Source organism: Melanerpes formicivorus, unplaced genomic scaffold (genome assembly GCF_026170545.1).
Source record: "Melanerpes formicivorus ecotype bairdi unplaced genomic scaffold, bMelFor1.0.p_v2 SCAF_15, whole genome shotgun sequence".
Lineage (NCBI taxonomy): Eukaryota > Metazoa > Chordata > Aves > Piciformes > Picidae > Melanerpes > Melanerpes formicivorus.
The window spans coordinates 16,029,632-16,057,462 of NW_027142367.1; the positions used below are offsets into that span (position 1 = coordinate 16,029,632).

A 27,831-nucleotide genomic window follows, 5' to 3' on the forward strand; every position below is an offset into this window, starting at 1 on the left:
GGAGCCTGGGCTAACAAAGCCGAACCACCTCCTTCCCTCCCAGCGCGATTGCCGGCCGCCTTCGGCAGGTCTCCCGCGGCCGTGGAGCAGGGACGAGCCCAGGGTAAGACGCCGAGAGCTAGGCGGGGGCAGGAGTCCCACTACCCCGGCTGGGTGCTGCGGGACATGCGGGCCGCAGAGGGCTGGTGACGGCTGCCGGGGACAGTCTCGGGAACGCGGGTGGCCGGAGCCGGGGTGTCCCGGGCCCTGCTGCCTCCGCCGGGCTCTGCGCGGGCGCCGCAGCCCTGCCTGCGGCAGGCGGCGGCCATCGCGGGCTCGCCACCCCCGTGCGCCCCTCCGAGGACAGAGGGGTGGGGGCAGAGGAGGCGGAGGAAGCGGCGGCGGCGCCAGGAACAGGGAGGCGGCGGCACGGGAGGGAGGGAGCTGGAGCCGAAGCCGGGCCGGGCCCCGCAAGAGCTACAGCAGCGCCAGCTCCTCCTCCTCGGTGAGTCCCGTTCCGACGTCCCGGGAGGCTGCTCGTCGCCGAGCCTGGATGCCGGCGCAGGCCGGGCCGCGCTGCCGAGGTGCCCGGGGAGAGGCCGGCGCCGGGAGCGGGACACCGCGGCCTCAGCTGGGTGAGCGTCCCCGGGGCAACGGGCCGCGGCCCATCTCCCCACGGCGTCCGCGGAGAGCTAGTGGGGCGAAGGGAGAGCGCGGGCTGCGGCTTGCCCTCCGTCCTCTGCCGATCCGCGGCCCCGGCCTCCTCTCCCTTTGTTTGCTCGGCTTCTCGAGCCTGGCGGCTCCAGGCCCTGCGGAGACACCGGGGCCGCGGCGCGGCCTGCAAGGCGGGCGAGCAGGCGGGGTAGCAGCGCCGGGCCCGGGCCGCTGAAGCGATGCCCTGCCCCCACCGTGACAGGAGGGGGCCGGTACCGGCCTCTCGCCCCGACCCGCCGCCGCAGTGGGGCCCGCTGTCCTTTGCCCCACCTCCCCTGGGCCGCTGCCCAAGTGCACCCCGCTTCTCTTGGGGCAGTCGAATCAGGCTGCACCCCACCCTGAAAGCCGCTTTCAGTTTTGGGCTTTGTGGGGGGCGTCCCCGTCTCCAGCTGGGCGGGTGTCTGGAGGCGCCGGTCTGGGTGGCCGCGGCGGGGACTCGCGCGGTGGGTGTCGCGTTGTGGGGAGGGGAGGGTGCGCCAAGGGCTCCCGAAGGGGCGAGCGAGGGGAGGCTGCCTTCCGTGACAGGCGGCACTTCAAAACTTGACTTTCACAGAAAAATTACACCAGCCCCACGACCTGTACTGGCTTTCATTGTTCTTCAAGCTGCTTCTTACACTCTCTTGCCCTAACGGTGCCACTTTTCTCAGAAAACGACGAGTCCGGCCCCGTGCCTACCCATTTGCTTAAGGAAAGAAAAAAGCCTTTGGAAAACACTGAGGTTTTAAGAGGTGCAAGAGGACGAATCCTCTGTGATGTGAGGTCCTTTGGCTGTCTCTTTCTGTCTCCTTTCTTCTTTTGTCTTGCTGTGTTTTCAAATATCACCTTAGTTTGGAGCAGGTTTTTCAGTGGAGTAAGGCTGCTCTGTTAAAGAGGTTTCTTGAAGAGAGGGAAAGCTTTTCTTCCACTTAGTCCCAATTCTTGTGCCCTTTTACTGTTCAGTCCAAACCCCTCTTTCCTACCTGCCAGGAACGTTTACATCACGTCCAATCTCTTAATAAACCTGTAGTTTAAAAATGCCTGCTGCAGGCCTCTTGTCTTAGCTGCTTGAGGAATAATGAATCTTCATGTCTGCTTTGGGTGGAAAAAAACAGCACCCTTTTTGTTTCACGCTAATAAACGCATCCTTGGGTTGTAGAAAATGCAGAAGCTTCACGATACTTATGAAGTAAATTACTTAGCTTAGCTGTAAGACTTTAAACCACTGGAGAATGTGTAGGTATTTTTGGAGTCTTCTGCAGCAAGGCAGTAATTGTAGCTCACAGTTTTATGTGTGTCTTATGAAAGGCAAATTTCAGCCCTTCCAAAATGCTTGTTTTCATGAAGTGTTAAGCAGTGCTGGAATGGAGTCTTCTCCTACTATTCTGTATTTCTTGGGTTTGTGGAATTGCACTGTATTTGGAACTGAGCTTTTACCTACAGCAAGTTCACCTGTTGTATGCTTGGTGAGGCACAGATTCCCTGAGGTTTGATATTTAAGTAGATAAAAAAAAATGTCTAATATAGTCAATGAAATGAAGCCTTTTCACATAAAAGTATGGCTGATCACAGTGTAGTGTTTCGCAAAAGTGCCTGCATTTGCAAGCTCCCTAGGAAGCTGCAAGGTTATAGAATAGCAAGGAAGAAGCACTGTGGTGTTTCCAGAACTTTTGTGGCTATCGCTTCATCACATTGCATGCGTGCAGCATCAAAGTATTTGTGTGAATTCAGGAGATGTGGTGGATAACTCTAAACTTCTCAAGAAGGTGGTGTAACAGAAATGGAAAAAAGATGTATATTAATTTCTACCATGCTGTTACCTTCTCTGATCCTAGACTGTGATGCCAGTACACCTTGGGTCACTTAGAGATGGCTTGAAGAAGTGGTAATTAGTCTGCATTGTTCTGCAAGTGGATTACACCACCTAACTCTCCTTAGTGCATTGAAGTTGTGGAGTGAGAAAGCGAACTCTTAATTAAGAGTTCTTCTTAGGAAGCAAGTTACTTCTTTCTGTTCTTTCTTATGAAATCTTCTATAGTTATACACTAGCTGGAACATTTGAAAGATTTCATGTAGTAGCATTGCCTTAAGTTCACTGCGTTTTGCTTCACTGTTGCTGGCAAAACTGAGGCCACAGTCCAGGGTAATCAAGTGCACTCAAGTGCCTTATTTGCTGATGCTTTACTGCCCTCCTGGGCCTACACAGCACTATTTTGGTAGTGTTTGGGTAGTACAATGTGTTGTAGGGAGGGGAGTGATAACACAAAGTAGATAGAGAAGAGACTGTTCTCTGCTGGTGTGTGTCTCAGCATTTTGTTGACAGTGCTTTATATGTGTTTTAGCAGCAAATTAGAGGGGGTAGCTCAAGAGGTTGTGATGCTCCAAGGAGGAAGATAATATACAAGTAGTATAAAAGTAAATGGAATTAATTTAGGAATGCAATAAGATGTATTGAGCATAAATTGGAGAGGGTTTGGATGGGAAAGCAGAATAAGGCTTTCTTACCCAATTCAGGAGTATATTTTTGTAACATAAAATATGAAGCTGAAAAGAAATACCAGAACTTTGAGTTTCTTCTTTTTGCTTAAAGAAAATTGACAGTATCTGGTAATTTTCCTTATGCCTGTGCCAAAATTCAATTTCATTCCATTGTAGTGCACACCTATTTTTCTGGAAGCAGGTATCAGTTTTCAGAAGAGGATTGAGTTGATGCTAAGGGGACAGCGTCTGTCCCTCTGCTTTCCAGTACTTTTCTAGTAGTAGACAAGGAGGTAATACTTGGGGGAAAAAAAGCAATCCTGAAAATTTCCCTTGGTAGTTTCAGATGGCAAGTTACATATAGCAGTATGGCTCTTTTGGAAAACAAGACAACTGTGCTTGTAATGGAATATTTACTGTCTATGTTTAAAAAGCAGCTTCATACCACTCAAATATGCTTCTGAAACAGCAGTAGTTAAAGATTTGTAACACAGAGTGAATTCCTTCTTTTAGTGCTACTTTTTCCTCTAGAAATAATTGTTTTCTGAATTAGCTCCCTGTGCTATGTAAGTTGCACAAATTTGTGTGTTAAAAGTAGTTACAATAGGTTTGAAACATTTAAAACCTCGTAGCTTTGCCTGTTTTGTTGCAGTCTTGCCTTTTTCCCACTGTAGCTGAATGATCTTAAGCTATTGAAGCAAAAACATGTCACCTACTTCAGCCTCTCCTGGTGGTTAAAACCAGAAGCAAACCAAGCTGGCCTTGAATGCTTGCCCTGGATGCAAATGGAAAGCTGACTATATATATCTGAAGTATCAGACAACATTTTACATACAAAGAAGGTCACATAAACCTTGCTAGAGTCTACACAGGCTGCATGTGCAAAGACAGCTTCATTCAGAATCTGACTTAGTCTGCTTATTATGAGCATTAAAAGCCTCAGATCAAAGTCTTAGCTTTCTAATTTCTTAATCTTACTTAAATAAAAGTTGTTCCATTTTTTTTCTTCTACCAGTTTTTGTGGTCTTCTGACTCCTACTTCTGTCATGTACAGGCATGCAAATGGCAAGCATCTGCATTTCCAGATAGCTTCAGCAAGTTTTGAGGTGCATGGCTTTGCAAATCTGACTGCTATTCATGAGAGTCTGTGAAGTGTATTTAAGGACCTATCTTTAGATTTTTTTTTTTTAAATAAAAATATCAATTAAACTATTAAATGTTATGAAATGTCCTTCTGGAAAATATTAAGATAAAATGCCCTGGAATCATTGTCCCTTTTCTGCTTCCTCAAGCATGCACATAACACTTTGGACTGAGGAACTCAGCTTTGTTTATGGCAAGCCCCATGTTACCTAAAAACTTGTTCCTTGGTTGCTACATTACCAAGAGAACCATGCAAGTTAAATACAAGTTTTTATTTGTTTAGCACGGAATCACAGAATCTTAGGGGTTGGAAGGCACCTCCAGAGATCATCCAGTCCAGCCCCACTGCCAAAGCACGATCACCCAGGGCAGGCCACACAGGAACGCATCCAGGAGGATTTGGAAAGTCTCCAGAGAAGGAGACTCCACAACCTCTCTGGGCAGCCTGTTCCAGGGCTCTGTCACCCTCACAGCAAGGAAGTTTCTCCTCATGTTGAGGTGGAACATCCTGTGTTCCAGCTTGTACCAAATGTTTCTTGTCCTGTTACTGGGCACCACCACAAAGAGCCTGGCACCTTCATCCTGACACCTACCCCTCAGATATTTAGAGACACTCATAAGACACTATCAGGTAGTGTCTATCAGGTAGTGATAGGACTAGGGGGAATGGAATGAAGCTGGAAGTGGGGAGATTCAGGCTGGATGTGAGGAGGAGGTTCTTCCCCATGAGAGTGGTGAAACCCTGGAATGGGTTGTCCAGGGAGGTGGTCGAGGCCCCGTCCCTGGAGGTGTTTAAGCCCAGGCTGGATGAGGCTCTGGCCAGCCTGATCTAGTGTAGGGTGTCCCTGGCCATGGCAGGGGGGTTGGAACTAGATGATCCTTGTGGTCCCTTCCAACCCTGAATGATACTATGATAAGATATCCTCTCAGCCTTCTGCACACTAAACAGCCCCAGGTCTCTCAGTCTTTCTTCGTAGCAGAGATGCTCATGTCCTTTTAACTCTCCTTTGAAATCTCTCCAGCAGATCCCTGCCTCTCTTGAACTGGGGGGGCTCAAAACTGAGTACAGTATTGCAGATGTGGTCTCAGTAGGGCAGAGGAAGGGGAAGAGAACCTCTTTAGACCTGCTGAAAACCCTTTTGATGCACCCCAGGATCCCATTGGCTGTCTTGGCCACCAGGACACATTACTGTGCAGGTGCTGCTCTCCAAACCTTGCTTCCTCTTTATGTATAACAGGGCACACGAAGCACGAGAGGCTTCTTGTCCTCTGTGAAACATCCTTTTCTCCTGTAATCTGCCAAGTGCACTAGGCTGGCAGTTTTAAAAGACTCTGATGTTTGTAAAATATGTAGGGTTTTTTGTTGTAAACACACAATAATTTTGCTGTAAACTGCTGTAAACCAGTTTTGGATGAAAGCCATTTTATCTGGCAGGGAAGGTATAAATAGTCAGCGGCAGAGTTTTTTCAGAGTTCATTAAGTGGTCTCTAGTTAAAAAAAGCTAAACAATGGAAATGAACCTATGTGTATGGTTAGGTAAATCACACAGATACATGGTATTGTGGTTTTGTGCTTGCTGGTGTCATCAGCAACTGTATTTATATTACCTGACTAGGATAGTCTAAGCTACTGATCTGTGAGAGGACTTGTGTAAGGCTTTGGTGGTCTCAAGTTAACGTGGATGAATGCAGCTGGCAGATTAATTAAGTTCAGGATTTGAGATTGTAGGCTTTATACCTTTGGTATTGTTCCTCAAGGATGTTCCATGCTAGTTAAAACAATGCAGAGGGTGCTACTCTTGCTGCTAGAATTGCTGGAAAGGGGTTGCAGTCAGGCTTGGTTTTTCCAGCATGTGATTTCTGGGTTTGGTGAGTAGTTTTACTCCTAATTAATCTGACGTTCTCTGGTAAACGTGCTAAAACAGCAGTTTGTAGGAGTCTTGAGTAGGTGATTGTTTTTCCTTCTCCAAAGCAGTCTGCATTCCTCAAATAAGTTGAGAACAAATTAGTAGGCTACTCCAAACATTTCCAAAGCATGTTTTTTTTTTTCATCCCAAGATCTCTGATGCAGTGGTCAAGCTTGCTTTCTACCTTCTGTTTTAAGGAGTTTTATCTCTCCAGACTTTGTCTCAGTGCTACAAGACTGGGCAGCTACAAGCTGTGGTGAGTGATTTTTAGCATCAGTATTAAAAATACCCTTGCAACTTGTTTTGGTTGGTAATCAGGTATCAAATTAGGGGGCTTAGTGAAATAGAGATGAATGGCATTAAGGCAGAGGTCTTTGATTTCAGGTGTGTCTTTTATGATGAGCTTTTTGGAAGCTCTACTCCAAAAACAGGGTAGGCATCTTTTTGGGTCCACTCTTTTCAGGAGCTGGTGAGAACTGGGCAAGTGAGGAACATTCACTGAACAGAAGCTGTTTGTGTAGGCATATTGGTTTGGGTGAACCCTGCACTGGGAGGTTTTCTAGGCTGGAATTTTGGTCAACCCAAGGAGACCTACTCCAGAATAGATGGTTTGTGCATTCAAAGTTACGAGTCACTAAGTTATGTATAAGATCATAAATCTGAGTTTGTGTGAGGTAGATGCCTGGTGGCTGCTTTTTTCCTTCCCCTCCCTGTTCTCTCTTCAGTGGAAAACAGAGGCTAAACCCATTGAGTGCTCTCTGAAACATTCACTTCTCTCTCCTTGGCTTTTGCAAGGAAGAGAGCTGTTGATTAGTAGTAAGTAGTGGTAAGAAGTAAGAAAGGATTAGCCATAGGTCTTTGGCATGATTTTGTACAGAAAATGTAGCTACTTGTGAAAATACTTCTCTGTAAATGTAAATATTTTGCAGTCTGAAGGGGTAAAAGAGTCTATACTGACCAATGCCCTGGTCTCATTGCAGGCTCATCTAGTGATGGTCAAAACAATACCATGAAGGGAAGTTGTTACCTCAGCACTGACTTGCATGTCCTGTATATTAAAAAAGAAGGACTTTTTGGAATCTGCAGTGCTGTAAATGTTGTTTGACAGAGAAAACAGGAACAGAAATTCTGTGTATCAGCATTAAAATGTATGCATCCTCTTTTTTTGTTTTTCTGGGGTTTTTTCCTCAATTACTTGAATTATTTTTAACCTGGGCTAATAATTTTTTCATTTTATCTGCAGTGTATGTCAATTTAAATGTATATCAGAAACTAGGTGGAAAAAAAAATGAGCCATGTGCAAATATATGATTTTAAAAAATTATTAATTCTCTCGTGCTTGACCTTTGAAGCTCAGTTACAGCTTTTGCATCTGGGCTCCTGTACTCCTGGCTCTGCAGAAATTTGACCTTGCTCTGCAGATAGCTATCTGGAGAGCTATGAGCTTGTGTAAGTCTCATAAAGCATATTACTTCATAGAGACAGTGAAAATTTCATCTTTGATCCTGCATGCAAGAATTTCTCCACTGATGTGAAGTTGCTCGCTGTAAGGCCCCCTCTCCCCGCCTGGAACTAGGTGATCTTCATGGTCCCTTCCAACCCAAACCATTCTAAGAATCTATGAATTCTTCATGTGCAAGTCATGAGGTTCAATAAGAGCAAGTGCAGGGTCCTGCATCTGGGTCGAGGCAATCCCAGGCACAAATACAGGCTGGGCAGTGACTGGCTGGAAAGCAGCCCTGAGGAGAGAGACTTGGGGGTGCTGGTGGACAAAAAGCTCAACAGGAGCTCTCAGTGTGCACTTGCAGCCCGCAAAGCCAATCAGATCCTGGGCTGCATCAGGAGAAGTGTGGCCAGCAGGTCGAGGGAGGTGATCCTCCCCCTCTACTCAGCTCTGGTGAGACCCCACCTGCAGTACTGTGTCCAGTTCTGGAGCCCCTATTACAAGAGGGATATGGAGGTGCTGGAGCATGTCCAGAGAAGGGCCAGGAGGATGATCAGAGGGCTGGAGCACCTCTCCTATGAGGACAGACTGAAGGAGTTGGGGCTGTTCAGTCTGCAGAAGAGAAGGCTCCGAGGTGACCTAATTGTGGCCTTCCAGTATCTGAAGGGGGCCTACAGGAAGGCTGGGGAAGGACTTCTCAGGATCTCAGGGAGTGATAGGACTAGGGGAAATGGAATGAAGCTGGAGGTGGGGAGATTCAGGCTAGATGTGAGGAGGAGGTTCTTCACCAGGAGAGTGGTGAAGCCCTGGAATGGGTTGTCCAGGGAGGTGGTCGAGGCCCCATCCCTGGAGGTGTTTAAGCCCAGGCTGGATGAGGCTCTGTCCAGGATGATCTAGTGTGGGGTGTCCCTGCCCATGGCAGGGGGGTTGGAACTAGATGATCCTTGTGGTCCCTTCCAACCCTCAATGATACTATGATACTATGATTACATCTAATACACAATGAGCAGTCCCATTAATTTAAATGTCTGCTCAGAGTTAATTATTCTTTGCTGGGTCAGGACTGAATATTAGCAAAATCCTATCATTTAGGGCTGCATGGAAAATTATTTCCTGCTTCTGTGAAACATTATTAAAACAACAAACAAATCAAAACAACCCAAAAAGCCTTCCAGAGTGCATCAGGACAAAACAGTGCTCGTTTTAAATCTTTAATATATTCTTCTTTCGATTTGCTGGTTGGGGTAGTGAGACATTTCTGTCTGCAGGTGATTAGAGTGTGGGTGTAGGAGGGGAAAGAAGCACTTCCCAATCTTAATCATGAATAATTAAAAGCCTTTCTAGTTTTGACCCAAAATTAAAGAATCTGCATGTAGAATAAGCTTTGTCAGGACTGGTGTAGTCCTGTAAAAAGGTTTTATTCTGATACATTTGACTTCTTGCAAAAGATGGCTGAGCAGCTTTGCCCATGCAGTCAAAATTCTGTTCCCATTCTGGCCAGTGTGCCGCTCGTTGTGCAGTGACATTGTGTGTGACTTCTTAAAAGCACCCCATGGATTGAAAAGGACTGGCAACTCAGAAGACCTATTTTTGATGTTTCACCTTCTGTTTGAAGGGAAGCAAAGTTAGAATAATCCTGTGAGATGAGCCAGAGCTTGTCCTCTCTGTCCAGGTGTGTTTACCCTCTGGATCTGACAGTGCTTTGAGCACAGCCATGGCTCTCGTTTACCATATATGGATCAACTCTCCACTAGAAAGATAATTAATTCACTCTTTATTGTTATTGGGCCTCTTGCCAGTGAAATTGGGAAGTATTTTAAATAAGCTCTGCTTTGCATTCTCACTGTCCCAAGTGCAGAGCTTGGATTACTCTCTGTAGTGGATCCTAAGAGCTCAGAGGATCATCCAGGCCCAAGGCATGGGGGGCCAGCAGCACATGCCAGGTGTGACTTCTGCTCTGCTGGTCCAGGTTCTGCTGCTGAAGTGTGTCCTAGGGGGGGATGCTTAATTACAAAAGAAGATGATTTCCCCTTGGGCATGCACCTGACTGAAGATCCTCTAATCTTTAAAGGGAAAGTAGTAAGTCTGGGGATTTTTCCCCTTCTGGTTTGTTGTGCTGCACTGGCTTGTCTGTAGAAGAAACCCTGCTTTCTCTTTCACTGATTGGATCTGTTTTACTGACCATGAAAGACTGATCTTCAGCCAGTGCTGTTTGATATTCCATGTATAAAATGGTTGGATTTAAGATTGACAGTGATCCTAACCTAATCTTCCCATGTGTGATTTGATAGAGGTACCAACTTCAAGTGAAGAATATTCACTTAAAAGAATCACAACAGTTCAGAAGGATCATTTCCAACTGTCTTGTTCTTAAGGATGTATCCCCTTAGAAAGCTTTAAAACTCTCTTAACTTTATTTAGCATTTGACAGGCTAGCTTATGAATCACACAGAATCCAAGGGAGGAAGTAAATGCTGAAGATATGAAAACAGAATACATTGAAATAAGGATTGCAATAAAATTAATTTGGAGTTGTAAGAGTGGAAAAAATAACAGAATTAGCAGCCTTCTTCAGTCTTCTTTGTGTGTGTGCTGTGCTCCTAAGAAACTTGATAGTCCCTGACTGTTCTGTAGCAGTCTTGTGTGAAGCACATTTTCTGATTCTCAAGATTCTGAACCTGATTTCAGAGTCAGTAGTGAAACTTGAGATATTGTATGTTTGTTTTACCTGCAATACTGTGTCCAGTTTGGGGCTCCCCAGTTAGAGAGACAGGGCTCTACTGGAGAGAGTCAAACAGAGAGCTACAAGGATGATGGCAGGACTTGAACATCTCTGCTATGGAGAAAGTCTGAGAACCCTGGGGCTGTTTAGTCTGGAGAAGAGAAAGCTGAGAGGGAATCTGATCAATGTCTCTAAATAGCTGGGGGGTGGGTGTCAAGATGAAGGTGCCAGGCTTTTTGTGGTGGTGCCCAGTGATAGAACAAGGAACAACGGGGATAGGCTGGGACACAGGAGGCTCTACCTTAAAGTGAGGAGAAACTTGTTTTCTGTGAGGGTGACAAAGCCCTGGAACAGGCTGGCCAGAGAGGTTGTGGAGTCTCCAGTCTGAAGACTTCCCAAACCCACATATTCCTGTGTGACCTGCTCTAGGTGATCCTGCTCTGTCAGGGAGGTTGGACTGGATGATTTCCAGAAGTCCCTTTCATCCCCTAACATTCTACGAGTCTTTTGGTTCATCAGGGTGAACATGTGTGCAGCTCTGCTTTAAACAATCTGTCTTTCCAGAGATCTGGAAGTGAGACTTCTACTCATATGTGTCTTCCCAGCCCCTCCAAATCTGACTGTATTTAGAAGAGCTTAAAATAATGATTGGCTGGCTTACAAATGAAGATGCAGGCATTAGGGAGCTTGCAGACTTGTCAAATACTATCAGAGCTGGTAGCTTTATAATAAGCACTTGTTTAAGTACAAATAGTAGGGGAATAGACTTTTGAAACAAAAGGAATACTTGGGTTTCATTTCAGTGTAATTTAGGAGCAGATGTTAGTCAGTTAGAGGGTAGAAAGGCTCTGCAGAGGGACCTTGACAGACTGGACAGATGGGCAGAGTCCAATGGGATGGCATTCAACAAGTCCAAGTGCCGAGTGCTGCACTTTGGCTACGGCAATCCCATGCAGAGCTACAGGCTGGGGTCGGAGTGGCTGGAGAGCTCCCAAGCAGAGAGGGACCTGGGGGTGCTGATCGACAGCCACCTGAATATGAGCCAGCAGTGTGCCCAGGTGGCCAAGAGGGCCAATGGCATCCTGGCCTGCATTAGGAATAGTGTGCCCAGCAGGAGCAGGGAAGTCATAGTGCCCCTGTACTCTGCTTTGGTTAGGCCACACCTTGAGTCCTGTGTCCAGTTCTGGGCCCCTCAGTTTAAGAAGGACATCGAAACACTTGAACGTGTCCAGAGAAGGGCAACAAGGCTGGGGAGAGGCCTTGAGCACAAGCCCTATGAGGAGAGGCTGAGGGAGCTGGGATTGCTTAGCCTGGAGAAGAGAAGGCTCAGGGGAGACCTCATTGCCCTCTACAACTACCTGAAAGGTGGTTGTAGCCAGGAGGGGGTTGGTCTCTTCTCCCAGGCAACCAGCACCAGAACAAGGGGACACAGTCTCAAGCTGTGCCAGGGGAGGTTTAGACTTGAGGTGAGGAGGAAGTTCTTCACCAAGCAAGTCGTTCATCATTGGAATGTGCTGCCCAGGGAGGTGGTGGAGTCACCGTCCCTGGAGGCGTTCAAGAGGAGATTGGACGTGGCACTTGGTGCCATGGTCTAGTCATGGGGTCTGTGTTGATAGGTTGGACTCGATGATCCTCGAGGTCTCTTCCAACCTTAGTTATACTGTGATACTGTAATTGTTGAAAAGCAACTGAAATTGTGTTCTGTCCCTCAAAAGATACTTGATTTTTTTTCCTCACTGTAGAGTATGCCAAATAAATGCCACCTAACGAATCACTTTCCATGTACTATTAGTTTTTTCAGGATTATTTTTTTTTTAACCTTTGCAGATTAAGTTGCTTCTGTGTTGTACTAACTTTTGACTGCCACTGTTTGAAAGACTCGGTGTTTCTTACTTTGTCTCTTTCAAAATGCAGCTGGTTTATGTAGCAGCGAAGGGAAATGGTATGCTTTCCTCCTCAGTATGAGGCACTAAGTCACTTGAAATCTTCAGTTTTATTTCAGCAAATGGGGGAAAAAAATCAACTTTGGTTTAAACAAGACTAAAACTTTATTCAGGCCTCCTCTTAGAATACTTCAACTAATGTTATGATTCGCATCTAGCTCACAAGGTTGTGGGGAACACTTTTGTTTTTGTTAGGTGGTTAGGTGGTTCTTTGAAGCTTTAACTCTAGGTACATGATGGGGATGGATTTAGGAATCTGTTTTGTAGCTATTTATGGATAAAGCCTTATTACTAACAGTGGCAAAGAGAAAGAAGTCCATTCATTTTGAAGTTATTAATAACATTTTAAAAATACTGTTTATGTAAACTTTTTGCTGTGGATTAAGTTTTCCCTTCTATTAAATACTATCAGAACCTCGACCAAGCCAATGTGTCCAGTTCTGGGCCCCTCAGTTTAGGAAGGATGTTGACTTGCTGGAGCGTGTCCAGAGAAGGGCAACAAAGTTGGTGAGGGGTTTGGAACACAAGCCCTGTGAGGAGAGGCTGAGGGAGCTGGGGCTGCTTAGCCTGGAGAAGAGGAGACTCAGGGGTGACCTTATTGCTCTCTACAACTACCTTAAGGGAGGTTGTAGACAGGCAGAAGTTGGTCTCTTCTCCCAGGCAGCCAGTACCAGAACAAGAGGACACAGTCTCAGGCTGCACCAGGGGAGGTTCAGGCTGGAGGTCAGGAGGAAGTTTTACACAGAGAGAGTGATTGCCCACTGGAATGGGCTGCCCAGGGAGGTGGTGGAATCGCCATCACTGGAGGTGTTCAGGAGGAGACTTGACAGGGTGCTTGGTGCCATGGGTTAGTTGATTAGGTGGTGTTGGATGATAGGTTGGACACGATGATCTTGAAGGTCTCTTCCAACCTGGTCTGGTCTGGTCTGGTCTGGTCTGGTCTCATCTATTCTATTCTATTCTATTCTATTCTATTCTATTCTATTCTATTCTATTCTATTCTATTCTATTCCTTTATCTCAGTTGAATTGCATCTTGTTAAGAAGCACAGGTGTTCCAGAATAGAAATCAGACATAAATGCAACTATGCAAGAGTGAATTCTTTACACTTTGATGTATTAAATGCTCTTTTGCATTTAAAATAGATTCCTAAGTGTGAGTGGAGTTGTCACTGTCACTTACTGGAGATAGTGTCATAGGTGGGACTCATGTTTTGATGAACATTGAGTATAAAGTCCTCAAATCTGTGGATTCTTAAGGAACCTGACTCTTCCAGTATGCCCTAAGTTCTTGCCATTCCTGTTGATTCTCAGAGGAGTTGCTTGTGCTTAGGTACTGGGGAAAAAAATCTTAGACAATAATGTTTTATCTATTTTAGGTAAAGCTGGATGTATTCCTGACCTTTGTAGTTTGTCAGAATGTACTTTGCTTTGAATTGTATTTTTGGAAAGCAGGCCATCAGCCTCAGATCTGTTGTGTTGGAGACAGAGCATGGCAGGGGGAACACTCGTGCCTTGCTGCAGACACCACTTCAGCAGACTCAGAGTTTGTCATACAAAGCTTAAACTCTGAGCAGAAATACTGTTGGCCTGTTTGTTACTCTGACTTTACTTTCCTTACTTGTTGCACTTTCTTTAGTGGTTTAGAACTTACCTTGAATTTGGGTTTTTTTTTGAGGGTGGGAATTGATTTTGATTTGTTTATTACCCATCTCTATAATTTGGTTTCTTACCTCTCCCTCCTGGCTTTTAAACTCAGAGTTGTATCACTGATGAGTCTTCTCCTTCTCATCCAGCTGCTTGATACTTCTTTGTACTGTAATTCACTCACTCACTGCTTTGGTAAATGAAGCAGTGAGTCTGAGCTTTGTAAAATCTCTGCTAAATTGGAAAGTTTTAAAGAGAGTCAGGAATGAGCAAATACTGAATGAAGTTGAATCATGATTAAGTAGAGAACAGTGATAGAAGATATCCTGAAAGGTTGGGAATGTCTTTGCAGGATGGTGAAACCCAAGGTTTTGTTGATGTTTATTTCTTCACTGTCAGCAGACCTCTGAAAGGGACCACAGGCTTTGGCTAATCCCTTTCAGTGGGTGACAATTTGCAGGGGCAGTCAACTCATTGTGACTTGTTGCTGTCTTAGATGGAGAGATGGGGGTTACATCCTGAATATGAGCCACCTGAATATGAGCCAGCAGTGTGCCCAGGTGGCCAAGAGGGCCAACGGCATCCTTGCCTGTATCAAGAATAGTGTGGCCAGCAGGAGCAGGGAAGTTATTGTGCCCCTGGACTCTGCTTTGGTTAGGCCACACCTTGAGTCCTGTGTCCAGTTCTGGGCCCCTCAGTTTAAGAAGGACATCGAAACACTTGAAGGTGTCCAGAGAAGGGCAACAAGGCTGGGGAGAGGCCTTGAGCACAAGCCCTATGAGGAGAGGCTGAGGGAGCTGGGATTGTTTAGCCTGGAGAAGAGGAGGCTCAGGGGTGACCTCATTGCCCTCTACAACTACCTGAGGGGTGGTTGTAGCCGGGAAGGGGTTGGTCTCTTCTGCCAGGCAACCAGCACCAGAACAAGGGGACACAGTCTCAAGCTGCGCCAGGGGAGGTTTAGACTCGAGGTGAGGAGGAAGTTCTTCACCGAGTGAGTTGTTCATCATTGGAATGTGCTGCCCAGGGAGGTGGTGGAGTCACCGTCCCTGGAGGCGTTCAAGAGGGGATTGGATGTGGCACTTGGTGCCATGGTCTAGTCATGGGGTCTGTGTTGATAGGTTGGACTCGATGATCCTCGAGGTCCTTTCCAACCTTAGTTATACTGTGATACTGTGATCAGGTGTGAGTAGGTAGGCATTTACTCAACCCCCCCCTGGGTCACACCTCTGCCCTCCCATCAATCCACATTATGAAAATTCAGAATGGAGGTTTCAGAATGAACTGATGTTAGTTTGGCCTGATGGTGCCTTTGATTCAGTTTATTAATCCAGCAAAAATTGTGAAAGTTGAGCTCACAAAGTGTTGAATAGAAAACACTGAATGCCTGTGCAGTAACATTTCAGGGTCAGATGTACAGACAGCAGAAAAATTCCTTAATGAAGCCAATAATTCTGTCTCTGAACTCTGGAATTTGGAGTTTAATTAGTGTACTGTAAGGAAATGGTAGGACCATACATTTTAAAGGGTAGTGGAAAGTGGAATTAATGTAAACATTCCTGTCCCGTATGTGAAGCAAGAAAGTGAAGAGAATTGCTCAGGCAGCTCCTCTGGCTTTTCTCAACTTCTGAGCTCTTGAACTTTGAACCTTCATGAAATTGCCTCCTATGTTTTCTATATAAATAGTTCAGATAAAGGACAGCAAATTATTTTTCTGGGTATGTCATTATTCAAAAGGGAAAACAAAGGGCTTTGCTTAAGGAAAGAAGTTGTCTATGATTATTTGAGTGGTTATATTTTAAATATTCAGGAAAGCAAAACTGCTGGTGGAACTCATCATCTCTGGAATGAAGGCTCTCCAATTTTGAATTAATATGATACCTAGAAAATGGTTTTGATGGTTTGGTGTTTTGGTTTTTTTTTGGTAGTGATCTTAACAATGATTAAAAAAGCATCACCTAAACCTTTCTCCTTTTAACTGCTAATCAGAAATTAACAACAAATCACAGTAACAAACCACTTCAACTTCTAACAGTCATAGGTGATGTCTTGATGGTTGGAGGTTCCATGTTGACTTGCTGGAATGAGTCCAGAGAAGGGCAATGAAGTTGGTGAGGGGTTTGGAACATAAGCCCTATGAGGAAAGACTGAGGGAGCTGGGATTGCTCAGCCTGGAGAAGAGGAGACTCAGGGGTGACCTTATTGCTCTCTACAACTACCTGAAGGGAGGTTGTAGACAGGCAGAGGTTGGTCTCTTCTCCCAGGCAGCCAGCACCAGAACAAGAGGACACAGTCTCAGGCTGCACCAGGGGAGGTTCAGGTTGGATGTTAGGAAGAAGTTCTATACAGAAAGAGTGATTGCCCATTGGAATGGGCTGCCCAAGGAGGTGGTGGAGTCGCCATCATTGGAGGTGTTCAGGAGGAGACTTGATGGGGTGCTTGGTGCCATGGGTTAGCTGTTTAGGTGGGTTGGATTGGTTGATGGGTTGGACGTGATGATCTTGAAGGTCTCTTCCAATCTGGTTTGGTTTATTCTAAATAAAGAGGTAAATGGTAGGATGCTTCTTCCCATGAGATGTTCAAGACCAGGTTGGATGAGGCCTTGAGCAACCAAGTCTAGTTGAGAGGCTCAAGCTGCGCCAGGGGAGGTTTAGACTCGAGGTGAGGAGGAAGTTCTTCACCAAGCGAGTCATTCGTCATTGGAACGGGCTGCCCAGGGAGGTGGTGGAGTCACCGTCCCTGGAGGCGTTCAAGAGGGGATTGGATGTGGCACTTGGTGCCATGGTCTAGTCATGGGGCCTGTGTTGATAGGTTGGACTCGATGATCCTCGAGGTCCTTTCCAACCTTAGTTATACTGTGATACTGTGATACTGGCATTTCTGCCCATGCCAGGGGTGTTGGAGCTGGATGATCTTCAAGGTCCCTTTCAACCCAAACCATTCTATGAGTCTGTACACATTTATATTTGTGTTGGTGCTGTGCATTAGTATGGTTATTACTTTGGAAAAATGTTACTGCCTTTAATAAAAAAAAAAATAACAAGATCTGTGAATTGCTAGGGAAAAGAAAAAGAGTATTTCTTTCAGGCTGCAGATCTGAGGAGTGAGGGTGTTTGTATTCTGTCACAATTTTCCCCTGTTAGAAATTAAAGGTACCAACTGGTTTAGTGCCTTTGAGAGGCATGGCAACTGAATGCCTTGATACAAAGCAGGTATTATGCAGTACTGACATTCAATCCAGTTTGTGTGGTCTGGAGGAGGATGGTGGGATCCTCGTGGTATCTGTGTAGCAGACACATTGCCATTTTCTCTGATAATTTAGTAGAAGCAGTCTCAAAACAGAGGTCAGTCCCTTCCTCCCCATGGCTCTGAGAAATGTCCTTATTAACGGCTGCTGCTTCTCAGCATGCTTGGAAATTTCTCTCCATGTAGGAAAGATCTTTCCATTTTTGTTTTTCTTTAATCAAGGCACTGTGCTTTCTTTCCCCTCAGACATTAAATGGGTCTACTTAATCCTTCCAGTTACAGACTCACTGAATGGTTTGGGTTGGAACAGACCTTGAAGATCATCTAATTCCAACCCCCCCTTCCATGGGCAGGGACACCTTCCCCTAGCCCAGGTTGCTCAAGGCCTCATTCCACCTGGCCTTGAACACCTCCATGGAGGAAGGATCAACAAACTCTCTGGGCAGCCTGTTCCAGTGTCTCACTACCCTCACTGTCAAGAATTTCTTCTTAATCTCCAGTCTAAATCTGCCCTCCCCAAGTTTCAGTCTATTGCCCCATATCCTATCACTACAAGCCCTTGTAAAAGGTCCCTTCCCAGCTTTCTTGTGGCCCTCTTCAGGTACTCTAAGGTCTCCCAAGAGCCTTCTCATCTCAGGCTGCGCAGCCCCAACTCTCTCAGCTTGTCCCCATAGGGGAGATTCTCCAGCCCTGTGATCATCTTTGTGGCCCTCCTCTGGACCCACTCCAGCAGTTCAATGCCCCTTCTTATGCTGGAGGTATGTAGAGGGTTAACTGCTTTATAAGGGATTGCTGCATCTTAGCTTAAATGGAGAGGCCAGAGTGTTACCTTTTAATGAAAGAAAGCTTTTATTGTTATTGAAAATGGCATGGTTGGCATGGTCAGAGTGATAGCTGCAAAGATCTCCAGCATCCTAGCTGGTCATACGCTTTTAAAGGGTAATTCAGCTGCAGTCAGAACCCAGCTGAGGTTTACTTGAAGCTGCAGGTCCAGCCATCAGCAGTGTGAGGCTCAAGGCAGAGTGGTGGGTACCAGAGCAGCATCAGCATGCAGTTACTGCCTTACATTAAGGCTGAAAACCAGGAAAGATAATCATGCATCAAGCACAGCTCCAATCCTAGAAGAGGACTGTGCTTGATCCAGTGGAAAAGTAGAATCCTCTTTATCTGTACAGTGATTTTTTCAAACTAAACTATTTATTTTGAAGGCTTTTTCCAGCCCCTTGTGTTAGACAAATCTGTGTCAAATTTACCTTACTTTAGCAATGTTTCTTTTGTTAGGAGTGAAATAGATTAGAGGCCTAAAGTGGATTTCTTGTTTGAAGGGGGACATCCAGTGACAGAACAAGGAGCAATGGGGGCAAGGTGGAGCAGAGGACATTCCACAGGAATAGAAGGCAAAGCTTTCACTAGGAGGGTTACAGAGCCGTGGAGCAGGCTGTCCAGAGAGGTTGTGGAGTCTCCTTCTCTGGATATACTCAAAATCTACCTGGATGAGTTCCTCTGTGGCCTGCCCTAGGTGATCCTGCCCTGACAGGGGAGTTGGACTGGGTGATCTCTAGAAGTCCCTTCCAGCCCCTGCTATTCTGTGATTCTGTGAAGTGGGAAAGTGGGCAGTTTACAGCCTACTGGTCAAGATACCAACCTGTCCTATGAAGCCTCCTGTTGGCTGGCTGGTGTGGCTAGTGAGGGCTTTAAAATAGAAGTTAGGTTTAACTCTTTTTTATCTTGGTTCCTATGAATGTGACTTCAGAGCTCTCCTGCTGCGTTGCTTATGTTTTTCCATTCCTGCTCCTCCAGCAGAGAGAATCTCATGTTGTGATGATTACAAATTAACAGCTTGTCATGTAGGGAGAGCAGTCACATTTTTAAGCAGTGTTTATATCACAAGTATTAGTGAAATCTGTGGTGATCTTGTGTAAATGTCTATAATTTTGGGCAGCAATAGGGTAGGAGGTTTCTCTTCCTGTTACTTTTCCTGTGTTTTCTTCCTTCCTCTTTGAAAGTGAAACCAACATCAATAAAGGTCAGTTGCGAGTGGCACTATTCAGCTGCTACATGTCTGCCAAGTGTATCTTTCCTTTTTTTGGGAAGGGCTGCAAAACTGTTTCTCACAATTATGTTTAGTTATGTTTAGTCAAGAATATGAAAAGGTGATCCCAAAAATCACCATGGGAAAGTAGCCTGGTTTATCATTTCTGTCCTTCTGGTGTATGTTTTAAATTGAGGAACAGCATTTCTAAAGTTTCAGGTCTGGGGAGCTTCTCTTCCCCCCCTTCTTTACTCTGGTGGGACCACACCTGGAACACTATGTCCAGTTTGGGGCTCTGCAATTCAGGAGAGACAGGGATCGGCTGTAGAGAATCCACTTGAGCTTCTTTGCTATGAAGAAAGACTAAGAGACCTGGGACTGTTTAGTCTGGAGAAGAGAAGGCTGAGAGGTGATCTTATTAATGTCTTTGCTGTACAGCAGATGGCACTGGAAGAGCACAGCAGTGGGAGAACTTCAGCACTGCCATCATTTGTACAAAATAGTAGCAAAGCTGTTGCAGTGCCAAGGGTTGTGAAGAGTTGTGTAGCTCACTTCAATGTATATCAGGAAGAGGTGGCATGCTGGGCTCTTCTGCTCCAGCTCTTCTCGTTGCAAGCAGTGGAAAATTTTACACTTGAAAGTGTGAGAGTTTGTGGTGTACTGAAGGCTGTTCCTTAGCATGCAATGCAGGACTGGTGATATTCATAAAATCACAGAATGCTAAGGGTTGGAAGGGTTGGAAGGGATCTTTGGAGATCATCCAGTCCAACCCCCTTACCAAAGCAGGGTCACCCACAGCGGGTTGCCCAGGATCACAATGTCTGGGCAGCTTTGTAGTTTCTCCAGAGAAGGAAGCTCCACAACCTCTCTGGGCAGCCTGTTCCACAGCGTTGTTGCCGTCACAGCAAAGAAGTTTCTCCTCACATTAAGGCAGAACCTTCTGTGCCCCAGTTGATCTCCATTGTTCTATCACTGGGTACCACCACAAAAAGCCTGGCACCTTCATCTTGACACCCACCCCTCATATTTAGAGACACTGATCAGATCTCCTCTCAGCCTTCTCTTCTCCAGACTCAACAGCCCCAGGGCTCTCAGTCTTTCTTCACAGGAGAGGTGGTCACATCCCTCTGTCATCCTCACAGCTCTCCTTTGGACTTTCTCTAGTAGATCCTTGTCTCTCTAACTGGGAAGCCCCAAACTGGACACAGTATTGTAGGTGTGGTCTCACCAGGGCAGAGCAGAACCTCCCTAGACCTGCTGGCTTTGCTCAGTGATGTATGTCCAGTGATAGGACAAGGGCCAATGGGTGCAAACTGGAGCAGAGGAGGTTCCATGTGGACCTGAGGAAAAGATTTTTTGCTGTGAGAGTGACAGAGCCTTGGAGCAGGCTACCCAGAGAGGTTGTGGAGTCTCCTTCTGTAGAGACTTTCCAAACCCACCTGGATGTGTTTCTGTGTGACCTACTCTAGGTAACCCTGCTTTGGCAGGGATGTTGGACCAGATGATCTTTGGAGGTCCCTTCCAACCCCAAACATTTCTGTTATTCTCTTAAATATCGTTGCTCTTTGATGTGTTTTCAGTCTGGTAAACTCTGTGTAAGAGCGTCATTCAAATTGTGTAAGTAAAAAGGAGTTTTTAAGGTGTTTGGACTCCTGATACCTGAGGAGTTGTATTTAAAGTGGGAAATCAGCACATAATAAAACACTGCTCCTGTCTTAAAGGTTTTATTATTGGTTTATAGCAGGAGTAGGTTCTTAGTCTTTAGTTTGTCAGTGGACTGCTGTTTGATTATAGTAATCATGCTCCTTACCTGCTTTCATGCTATTTTTGAACAGTTACTGGAGATAATCACCCTGCTTAGTTGGTAAAACTGACATTTCAGTTCATGGCACTGTTTTTCCTCAGTCCTTGCATTGTGATACCACAGGAGAAAAGTGGGAGGTACATACATAAGGACTGTTTTGCTTTTCCCACAGTCCCCCAAGCCTGGAAGACTTTTTGAAAGGTTCTTAGCCTCCTCTAGTTTGCCATGCTTAGCCTGGAGCCAGGCTTGCTGCTGTTATTGCACTACTAACACCACATGTATTTGGAAGTATGTGAATAATGGCTACTGATGGATGTCCCTGCTCCTGTGGCAGCAGCAACTTCCTTCTGCTCTTTCACTTCTTGTTCTTGTCTGCTCTTAAGAGCTGCTTGGTTTGGAAAGTCTAACATTAAAAAAAAAAAAAACCAAACCAAACAAAAACTTGAAACACAAACAAGCAAACAAAAAGAATCAAGCTTAAAAGTCAAATTTATGGAGGGGTGGGAGGCATCCTGGCCTGGATCAAAGCCAGCATGTCCAGCAGGAGTGGGGAAGTGATGGTGCTCCTGTACTGTGCCCTGGTGAGGCCGTGGCTTGAGTACTGGGTTCAGTTCTGGGTGCTGCAGGACAGGAAAGACATTTAGGTCCTGCAGGGTGTCTAGAGAAGTACAGTGAGGCTGGTGAGAGGTTTGGAGGGTGTCATATGAGATGCAGCTGAGGGAACTGGGGTTGTCTAGTCTGGAGAAGTGAAGGCTGAGGGGAGACCTCATTTCCCTCTACAACTACCTGAAAGGAGGTTGGAGTGAGGCATGTCTTCTCCCAAGTAACCAGCAATAGGTTCAAGAAGAAATGGGCTGAAGTTGTGGCAGGGGAGGTTTAGGTTGGAGATTATGAAAAATTCCTTTGCTGCAAGAGTGGTGAGGAGTTGGAACAGGCTGCCCAGGGAGGTGGTGGAGTCAACATCCCTGGAGGTGTTCAAAAAGCTGCAGATGTGGTGCTTCAGGATATAGCATAGCAGTCATGTTAGTTGGCTTGGACTCAATAATCTTGAAGGTCTTTTCCAGCCATAGTGATTCTGTGATTCTATGGCTCTGGAATGTGCTAGGTAGGTTAATTGGAACTCAAGAAGATGTGCACACTTAAGTCTTGCAGCAAGCACTGGAGGAAAACAAGCTGTAATAGTATTAGGCAAGGAAAGCCTGGGGTCTGACCTCCTCTATGCCTACAACAGAGTTTGGAAAACATCTTTTCTTGTGTAGAAATTCAGGAGGGGGCTTCCATAACTTGCTAAAACCAGATGTTACTTTGCTGTTAATGTCTGGGTTTTTTTCACTAGAGTTAGTTTTTTTATAGTTGTGTAACAATTTGAATATTGCTCAGCCTTTCTGTGTAAAGAGAATATGACTTTGTCATGCTGTGTTTTCTGAACTAAGCAGATTTTAACTTCTGTGCAGCAATCCTGGTGGGTAGAGTATCTTTGGTAGTTGTGTAGGGTGGGTTAAAGTTTTCCCCCAGCACTAACTTTTAGCCTGACCAACTCAGTTGGAAGCAGATGAAGCTGTCCTGTGTTTCTGTGGGGATTGTTTAGGAGGCTTCTGAAAGAGAGGGATGTTTCTCTGCTTGAAAATGTTCTGTACATACATCAATATCAGTGTGCCTGTGAGCGTGATGTAAACTGTGTGTTTACTTAAAAAATGGCAGGCTGAAAGCAGGAAAAAGTTGTGGCAATCTCCAAGCCACGTGTAGCACCTTCAGTTTTTGGAGCCTGATTGGTTTCCAAGTCATCTCTCTGTTTATTTTTATTTGATGCCTGCTACTGAAGTGCAGCAATTTCTGTTTCGTTTGGACAGAGGGGAGCTCTCACCACAGAATCACAGAATGTTAGGGGTTAGAAGGAACCTTGAAAGATCACCCAGTCCAACCTCCCCTGCCAGAGCAGGGTCACCTAGAGTAGGTCACACAGGAGCACATCCAGGTGGGTTCTGAATATTTCCAGAGAAGGAGACTCCACAACTTCTCTGGGCAGCCTGCTCCAGGGCTCCGTCACCCTCACAGTAAAAAATCTTTTCCTCATGTCCACATAGAACCTCTTCTGCTCCAGCTTGCACCAGTTGCCCCTTGTCCTATCATTGAACATCCTATCATTGACACTGCCCTGCACATCTTTATAAACATGAATGAGGGCACCCCTCAGGCTCCTGTGCTCCAAGCTCAAGAGTCCCAGCTCCCTCAGCCTGTCCTCAGCAGGGAGATGTTCCACTCCCTGCGGCATCTTTATGTCTCTGTGCTGGACTCTTTCAAGCAGTTCTCTGACATCCTTCTTGATCTGAGGGGCCCAGGCCTGGACACAGATGTGTCCTCACCAGGGCAGAGTAGAGGGGAAGAAGAAACTCTCTTGACCTCCTAACTACATCATACCACGGACCTTCTTAGCCACAAAGGGACATTGCTGTCTCATCTTTCTGTCCACCAGGACCCCCAGCTCCCTTTTCCCTACACTGCTCTCCAACAGGCCTATGCCCAGCCTGCAGTGGCCCAACAACACGGGGCTGTTCTTTCCCAGATGCAAGTCTCTACTCTTGTCCTTGTTGTATTTAATTCAGTTTCTCTCCACCCAACTCTCCAGCCTGTCTATGTCTGGCTGAATATCAGCACAGCCTGAGAGGGTGTCAGCCACTGCTGCCAGTTTGATGTCATCAGCAAACTCGATGACAGTGCCCTCTGTGCCCTTATCCAGGTTGCTGATGAATACATTGAATAGTACTGGTCCCATTACTGACTCCTGAGTGACTCCACTAGATACAGGCCTCCAACTAGACTCTCTCCCACTGACCACAACTCCCTGACTTCTCAATGACACTCACTACCCAATCATGATGGATAATTAGAAGAAAACTACTTCTTTTGTGAAATTAATGGTTTTTTTTCCCTTTCTTTCCAGGAAATGGCTCTTGAAGTTAAATGAGGCTGGCTGAAAGACATAAATGAAGCAGAAGCTGCTCTGCATGTGTTAGGGCTACATCACCACGAGCACTGCTGATCAGCCAGACTTGGGAACTTGTCAGAATGAAGAAAATTAGTCTCAAAACAATTCGCAAGTCCTTTAACTTGAATAAAAGTAAAGATGAAAGCGATTTTGTAGTGGTTCAGCAGCCATCCTTAAGTGATTTTGGAAAAGATGACTCCTTGTTTGGCAGCTGCTATGGTAAAGATTTGGCTAGCTGTGAAGTCAATAGCGAAGACGAAAAAGGAGGCAAAAACAGATCGAAAAGTGAAAGCTTAATGGGTACGTTAAAAAGGAGGCTTTCGGCGAAGCAAAAGCAGAAAGGCAAAGGCAGCACACCCTCTGTAAGCTCTGCAGATGATGACACCTTCTCTTCCTCATCTGCTCCAATAACATTCAAAGATGTGCGAGCTCAAAGACCTCTGAGATCCACTTCCCTCCGTAACCACCATTACAGTCCAACTCCGTGGCCCCTTCGACCTACAAATTCGGAAGAGACTTGCATCAAAATGGAAGTGAAAGTCAAGGCCTTGGTCCATTCCTCCAATCCAAGCCCAGCACTGAATGGCGTTCGAAAGGACTTCCACGACTTGCAGTCGGACAGCGTGTTCCAGGAGCAGACCAGCACGCTAAAACCCACGGAATCTCAGAATGGGGACTTGCATCTTCATCTCGATGAACATGTGCCTGTAGTTATCGGATTAATGCCTCAGGACTACATTCAGTATACTGTGCCTTTAGATGAGGGAATGTATCCTTTGGAAGGATCGCGTAGTTACTGTCTGGATGGTTCCTCACCCATGGAAGTTTCAACGGTTTCTTCTCAAGTGGGAGGAAGTGCTTTCCACGAAGAAGAGAGCCAGGTGGATCAGGATGTAGTCGTTGCACCAGAGATCTTCGTGGACCAGACGGTGAACGGTTTGTTGATTGGTACCACAGGAGTCATGTTGCAAAGCCCAAGAGTTACTCACAGCGACGTCCCTCCGCTCTCACCTTTGCTACCTCCAATGCAGAATAATCAAATCCAAAGGAACTTCACCGGCTTGAGCGGCACGGACGCCCACGTGGCTGAGAGTATGCGCTGCCATTTGAATTTCGATCCTAACAGTGCCCCCGGAGTTGGAAGAGTTTATGATTCTGTACAGAACAGTGGTCCTATGGTGGTGACAAGTCTCACAGAAGAACTGAAAAAGCTTGCAAAGCAAGGCTGGTACTGGGGCCCCATCACCCGCTGGGAGGCAGAGGGAAAATTAGCTAATGTGCCTGATGGCTCCTTCCTCGTTCGAGACAGTTCCGACGATCGCTACCTTCTGAGCTTGAGTTTTCGTTCCCACGGCAAAACTCTTCACACTCGAATTGAACACTCAAACGGTAGGTTTAGCTTTTATGAACAACCAGATGTGGAGGGACATACATCTATAGTTGACTTAATCGAACATTCAATCAGGGACTCTGAAAACGGAGCTTTTTGCTACTCGAGATCGCGGCTGCCCGGCTCTGCCACCTACCCGGTGAGGCTGACAAACCCTGTGTCGCGTTTCATGCAGGTGCGCTCCTTGCAGTACCTCTGCCGGTTTGTCATCCGCCAGTACACCAGGATAGACCTGATTCAGAAACTGCCTTTGCCAAACAAAATGAAGGATTATTTACAGGAAAAGCACTACTGAAAGCTTATGGGAATCTTGCATCTTGCACTTTGGGAACGACGACAACAACGACGACGACGACAACAACAACAAAAAAAAGAGATTGAATTACAGTTTACAGACTTTCATTATTATTATCAAAAGTCTTTTTTTGCTGCCATAAAAAATATTTCTTTTGGGGGTTTATTTTTGGGGTTTGGTTTGGTTTTGTTTTCCAGGGGGTGTGTAAAAGTAATGCATTTGGATTTATGTTTGGTTTGGGGGTTTGTTGGGGTTTTTTTTTGGTGTATTTGGGGGGAGGGCTTTGTTCTTTAATTGCTTTTTTTTTTTCTTTTTTTTGGAAGAATGATCTCAAGTTTCTGTTTTTTGTTTGGTTTGGTTTTGTTTTTTTACAAAAGTGTGAACTAGCTATCTTTCATCAATGTGCAGATTAATCACAATGTGAATGATCAAATTCTCCTTAATTTTCCCCCCAAGTCCTTTGCTGCTATCCACTGTGATTTTTATGCATTGAAAGCACATTTCATGTGTATTCAACCAGAAGTAAAAGTCAAATGAAACTTGTTGAATGGGTTATTATTATTATTCCCCCCTTTCCCCCTCCCCTTAAAATAGCCTGTTTGAATGAAATGGTCGTGGATAAAAACCATTGGTATTCTAAATTATGGAACTTAGATCTATTTTAAAACCACTTTCCTGGTATCCTAACTAGGAATTTCCATAGAGATGTGCCCTAAGGTAGAAGGAGAGCTGTGTGATAAGGTCATGGTTATACAGTGTATCCTTGGGAAGAAAACCCACCCATCTCCTAAGCCTTCTGTTGTCTTGTGTTTGAGAAGGCTGGGTCAGCCCTCTTCTTGTCTCATTATTTTGTCCTTCCAAAAATGGCCTTTATTAAAAAAGAAGAAGTATGTGGAAGTCAATGTCTAGCACCTGTAAGGAAATTGTGGTATTGGGAGTTTGTTAAATGCCAACAGTTAAATAATGAAAATCTACCGGGGGGGCCCTTCTTGCTGTCCTATTCCCTCCTACCTCCACTTGAGGGGTGGGGATTTCCTGGCTTTGTAGGGAAACTTAAGAATTGTTATTATGGGAACAGAAATTGCTAAGCCATTGTAAGGTTTTAAGGCTGGGGTAAAACTTCTAATAGGGTGATTTCTACATCTGTATTTAAGCCACTTGAAATCGTATTCTTGTCCATTTTCTGCCTTGTCTTTTGTTTTTCCATTTCTGAAATGTAGTAATACACTAATGTCCTTTATTTTACACTTTTTTGGCTGTCTTTTGGGGAGGAAGGAACAGGACTTGGTAACATTTCAGATGGAAGACATTGAAAATTGTGTCTCTAAAGCTCTGTTCTCAATAGCCTTTCAAATTGTGGGGAAAAGAGGTTTGGATATACTCTGACCACCGGAAAACATTTCCCCTTCACGGTCATGAAATGTGTTTTGACATATGAAATGTTGAATCAATTAAGTAAATGTTTATGATCTCTGTCAAAGATTCTGGCATGTGAAAAGCTTACAGGTATTCTAACCTTCCATAGGGGAAAAAAAAAAGACTTTGAGTGGGGAGTCCAGGTTCTACACTGACATTTTCTTTATGCAAAGTCATTTTGCTGTTTGTTTCATGTTTTGGGTTCATTCGTTTCGTTTCCCCCATGGTTCTATCATTTCTATGAATTATTTGTTCGAGAAGTCATGGCTAGCTTGGGAGGGATGCTTGCCTGGCCTGCCTCTGCTCCTCTATTTTGTGTTAGAATGTCATCTTCTCCATCTCTGACAGGAGTTGCTAGTCATTAACCATCAGGTTGGAAGAGGCTGTCCAGCTTTGATACGTGACTAGGTTGTTTTCTTCTTGTTTAATCTTGCCTTTTATCCCCCCCCAAATGAGTCTTTAGTAACGAATACAGTATTGCTGCGAGGTGGTGCAGTAGCACTGCATCTTGGGTTGCCTGAATTGATAGACAAAATTTATATTTTTTTAATTTATTTTTTTGACCATAATGTTTAACAAAAAAAAAAATTTACTTAAAATAATAATAATAATAATAGTAAAAGAAAATCAAAGGTAGATACAAAGCTGCCTTTGCTTTTAAGGGCAGGAGAATAAAGATTTCTTCTTCAGCCTAATAAAGTTTTAAGCTTAAA

The 27,831-nt window shown here is 45.3% G+C and overlaps 1 protein-coding gene across 3 annotated transcripts; it reads left to right on the forward strand.

The window, feature by feature from the left end:
* Positions 1-27,831, forward strand: SOCS6 (suppressor of cytokine signaling 6). 3 transcript variants are annotated; one of them, XM_068147689.1, is made up of 2 exons: positions 1-103; positions 23,973-27,831. In XM_068147689.1, exon 2 carries the CDS (start codon positions 24,098-24,100, stop codon positions 25,700-25,702), a length of 1,605 nt encoding a protein of 534 aa, XP_068003790.1. In that variant the 5' UTR covers positions 1-103; positions 23,973-24,097; the 3' UTR covers positions 25,703-27,831. The 3 variants fall into 3 exon arrangements, with proteins under 3 accessions (XP_068003790.1, XP_068003789.1, XP_068003788.1); XM_068147688.1 differs by lacking the exon at positions 1-103 and adding an exon at positions 382-484; XM_068147687.1 differs by lacking the exon at positions 1-103 and adding an exon at positions 384-614.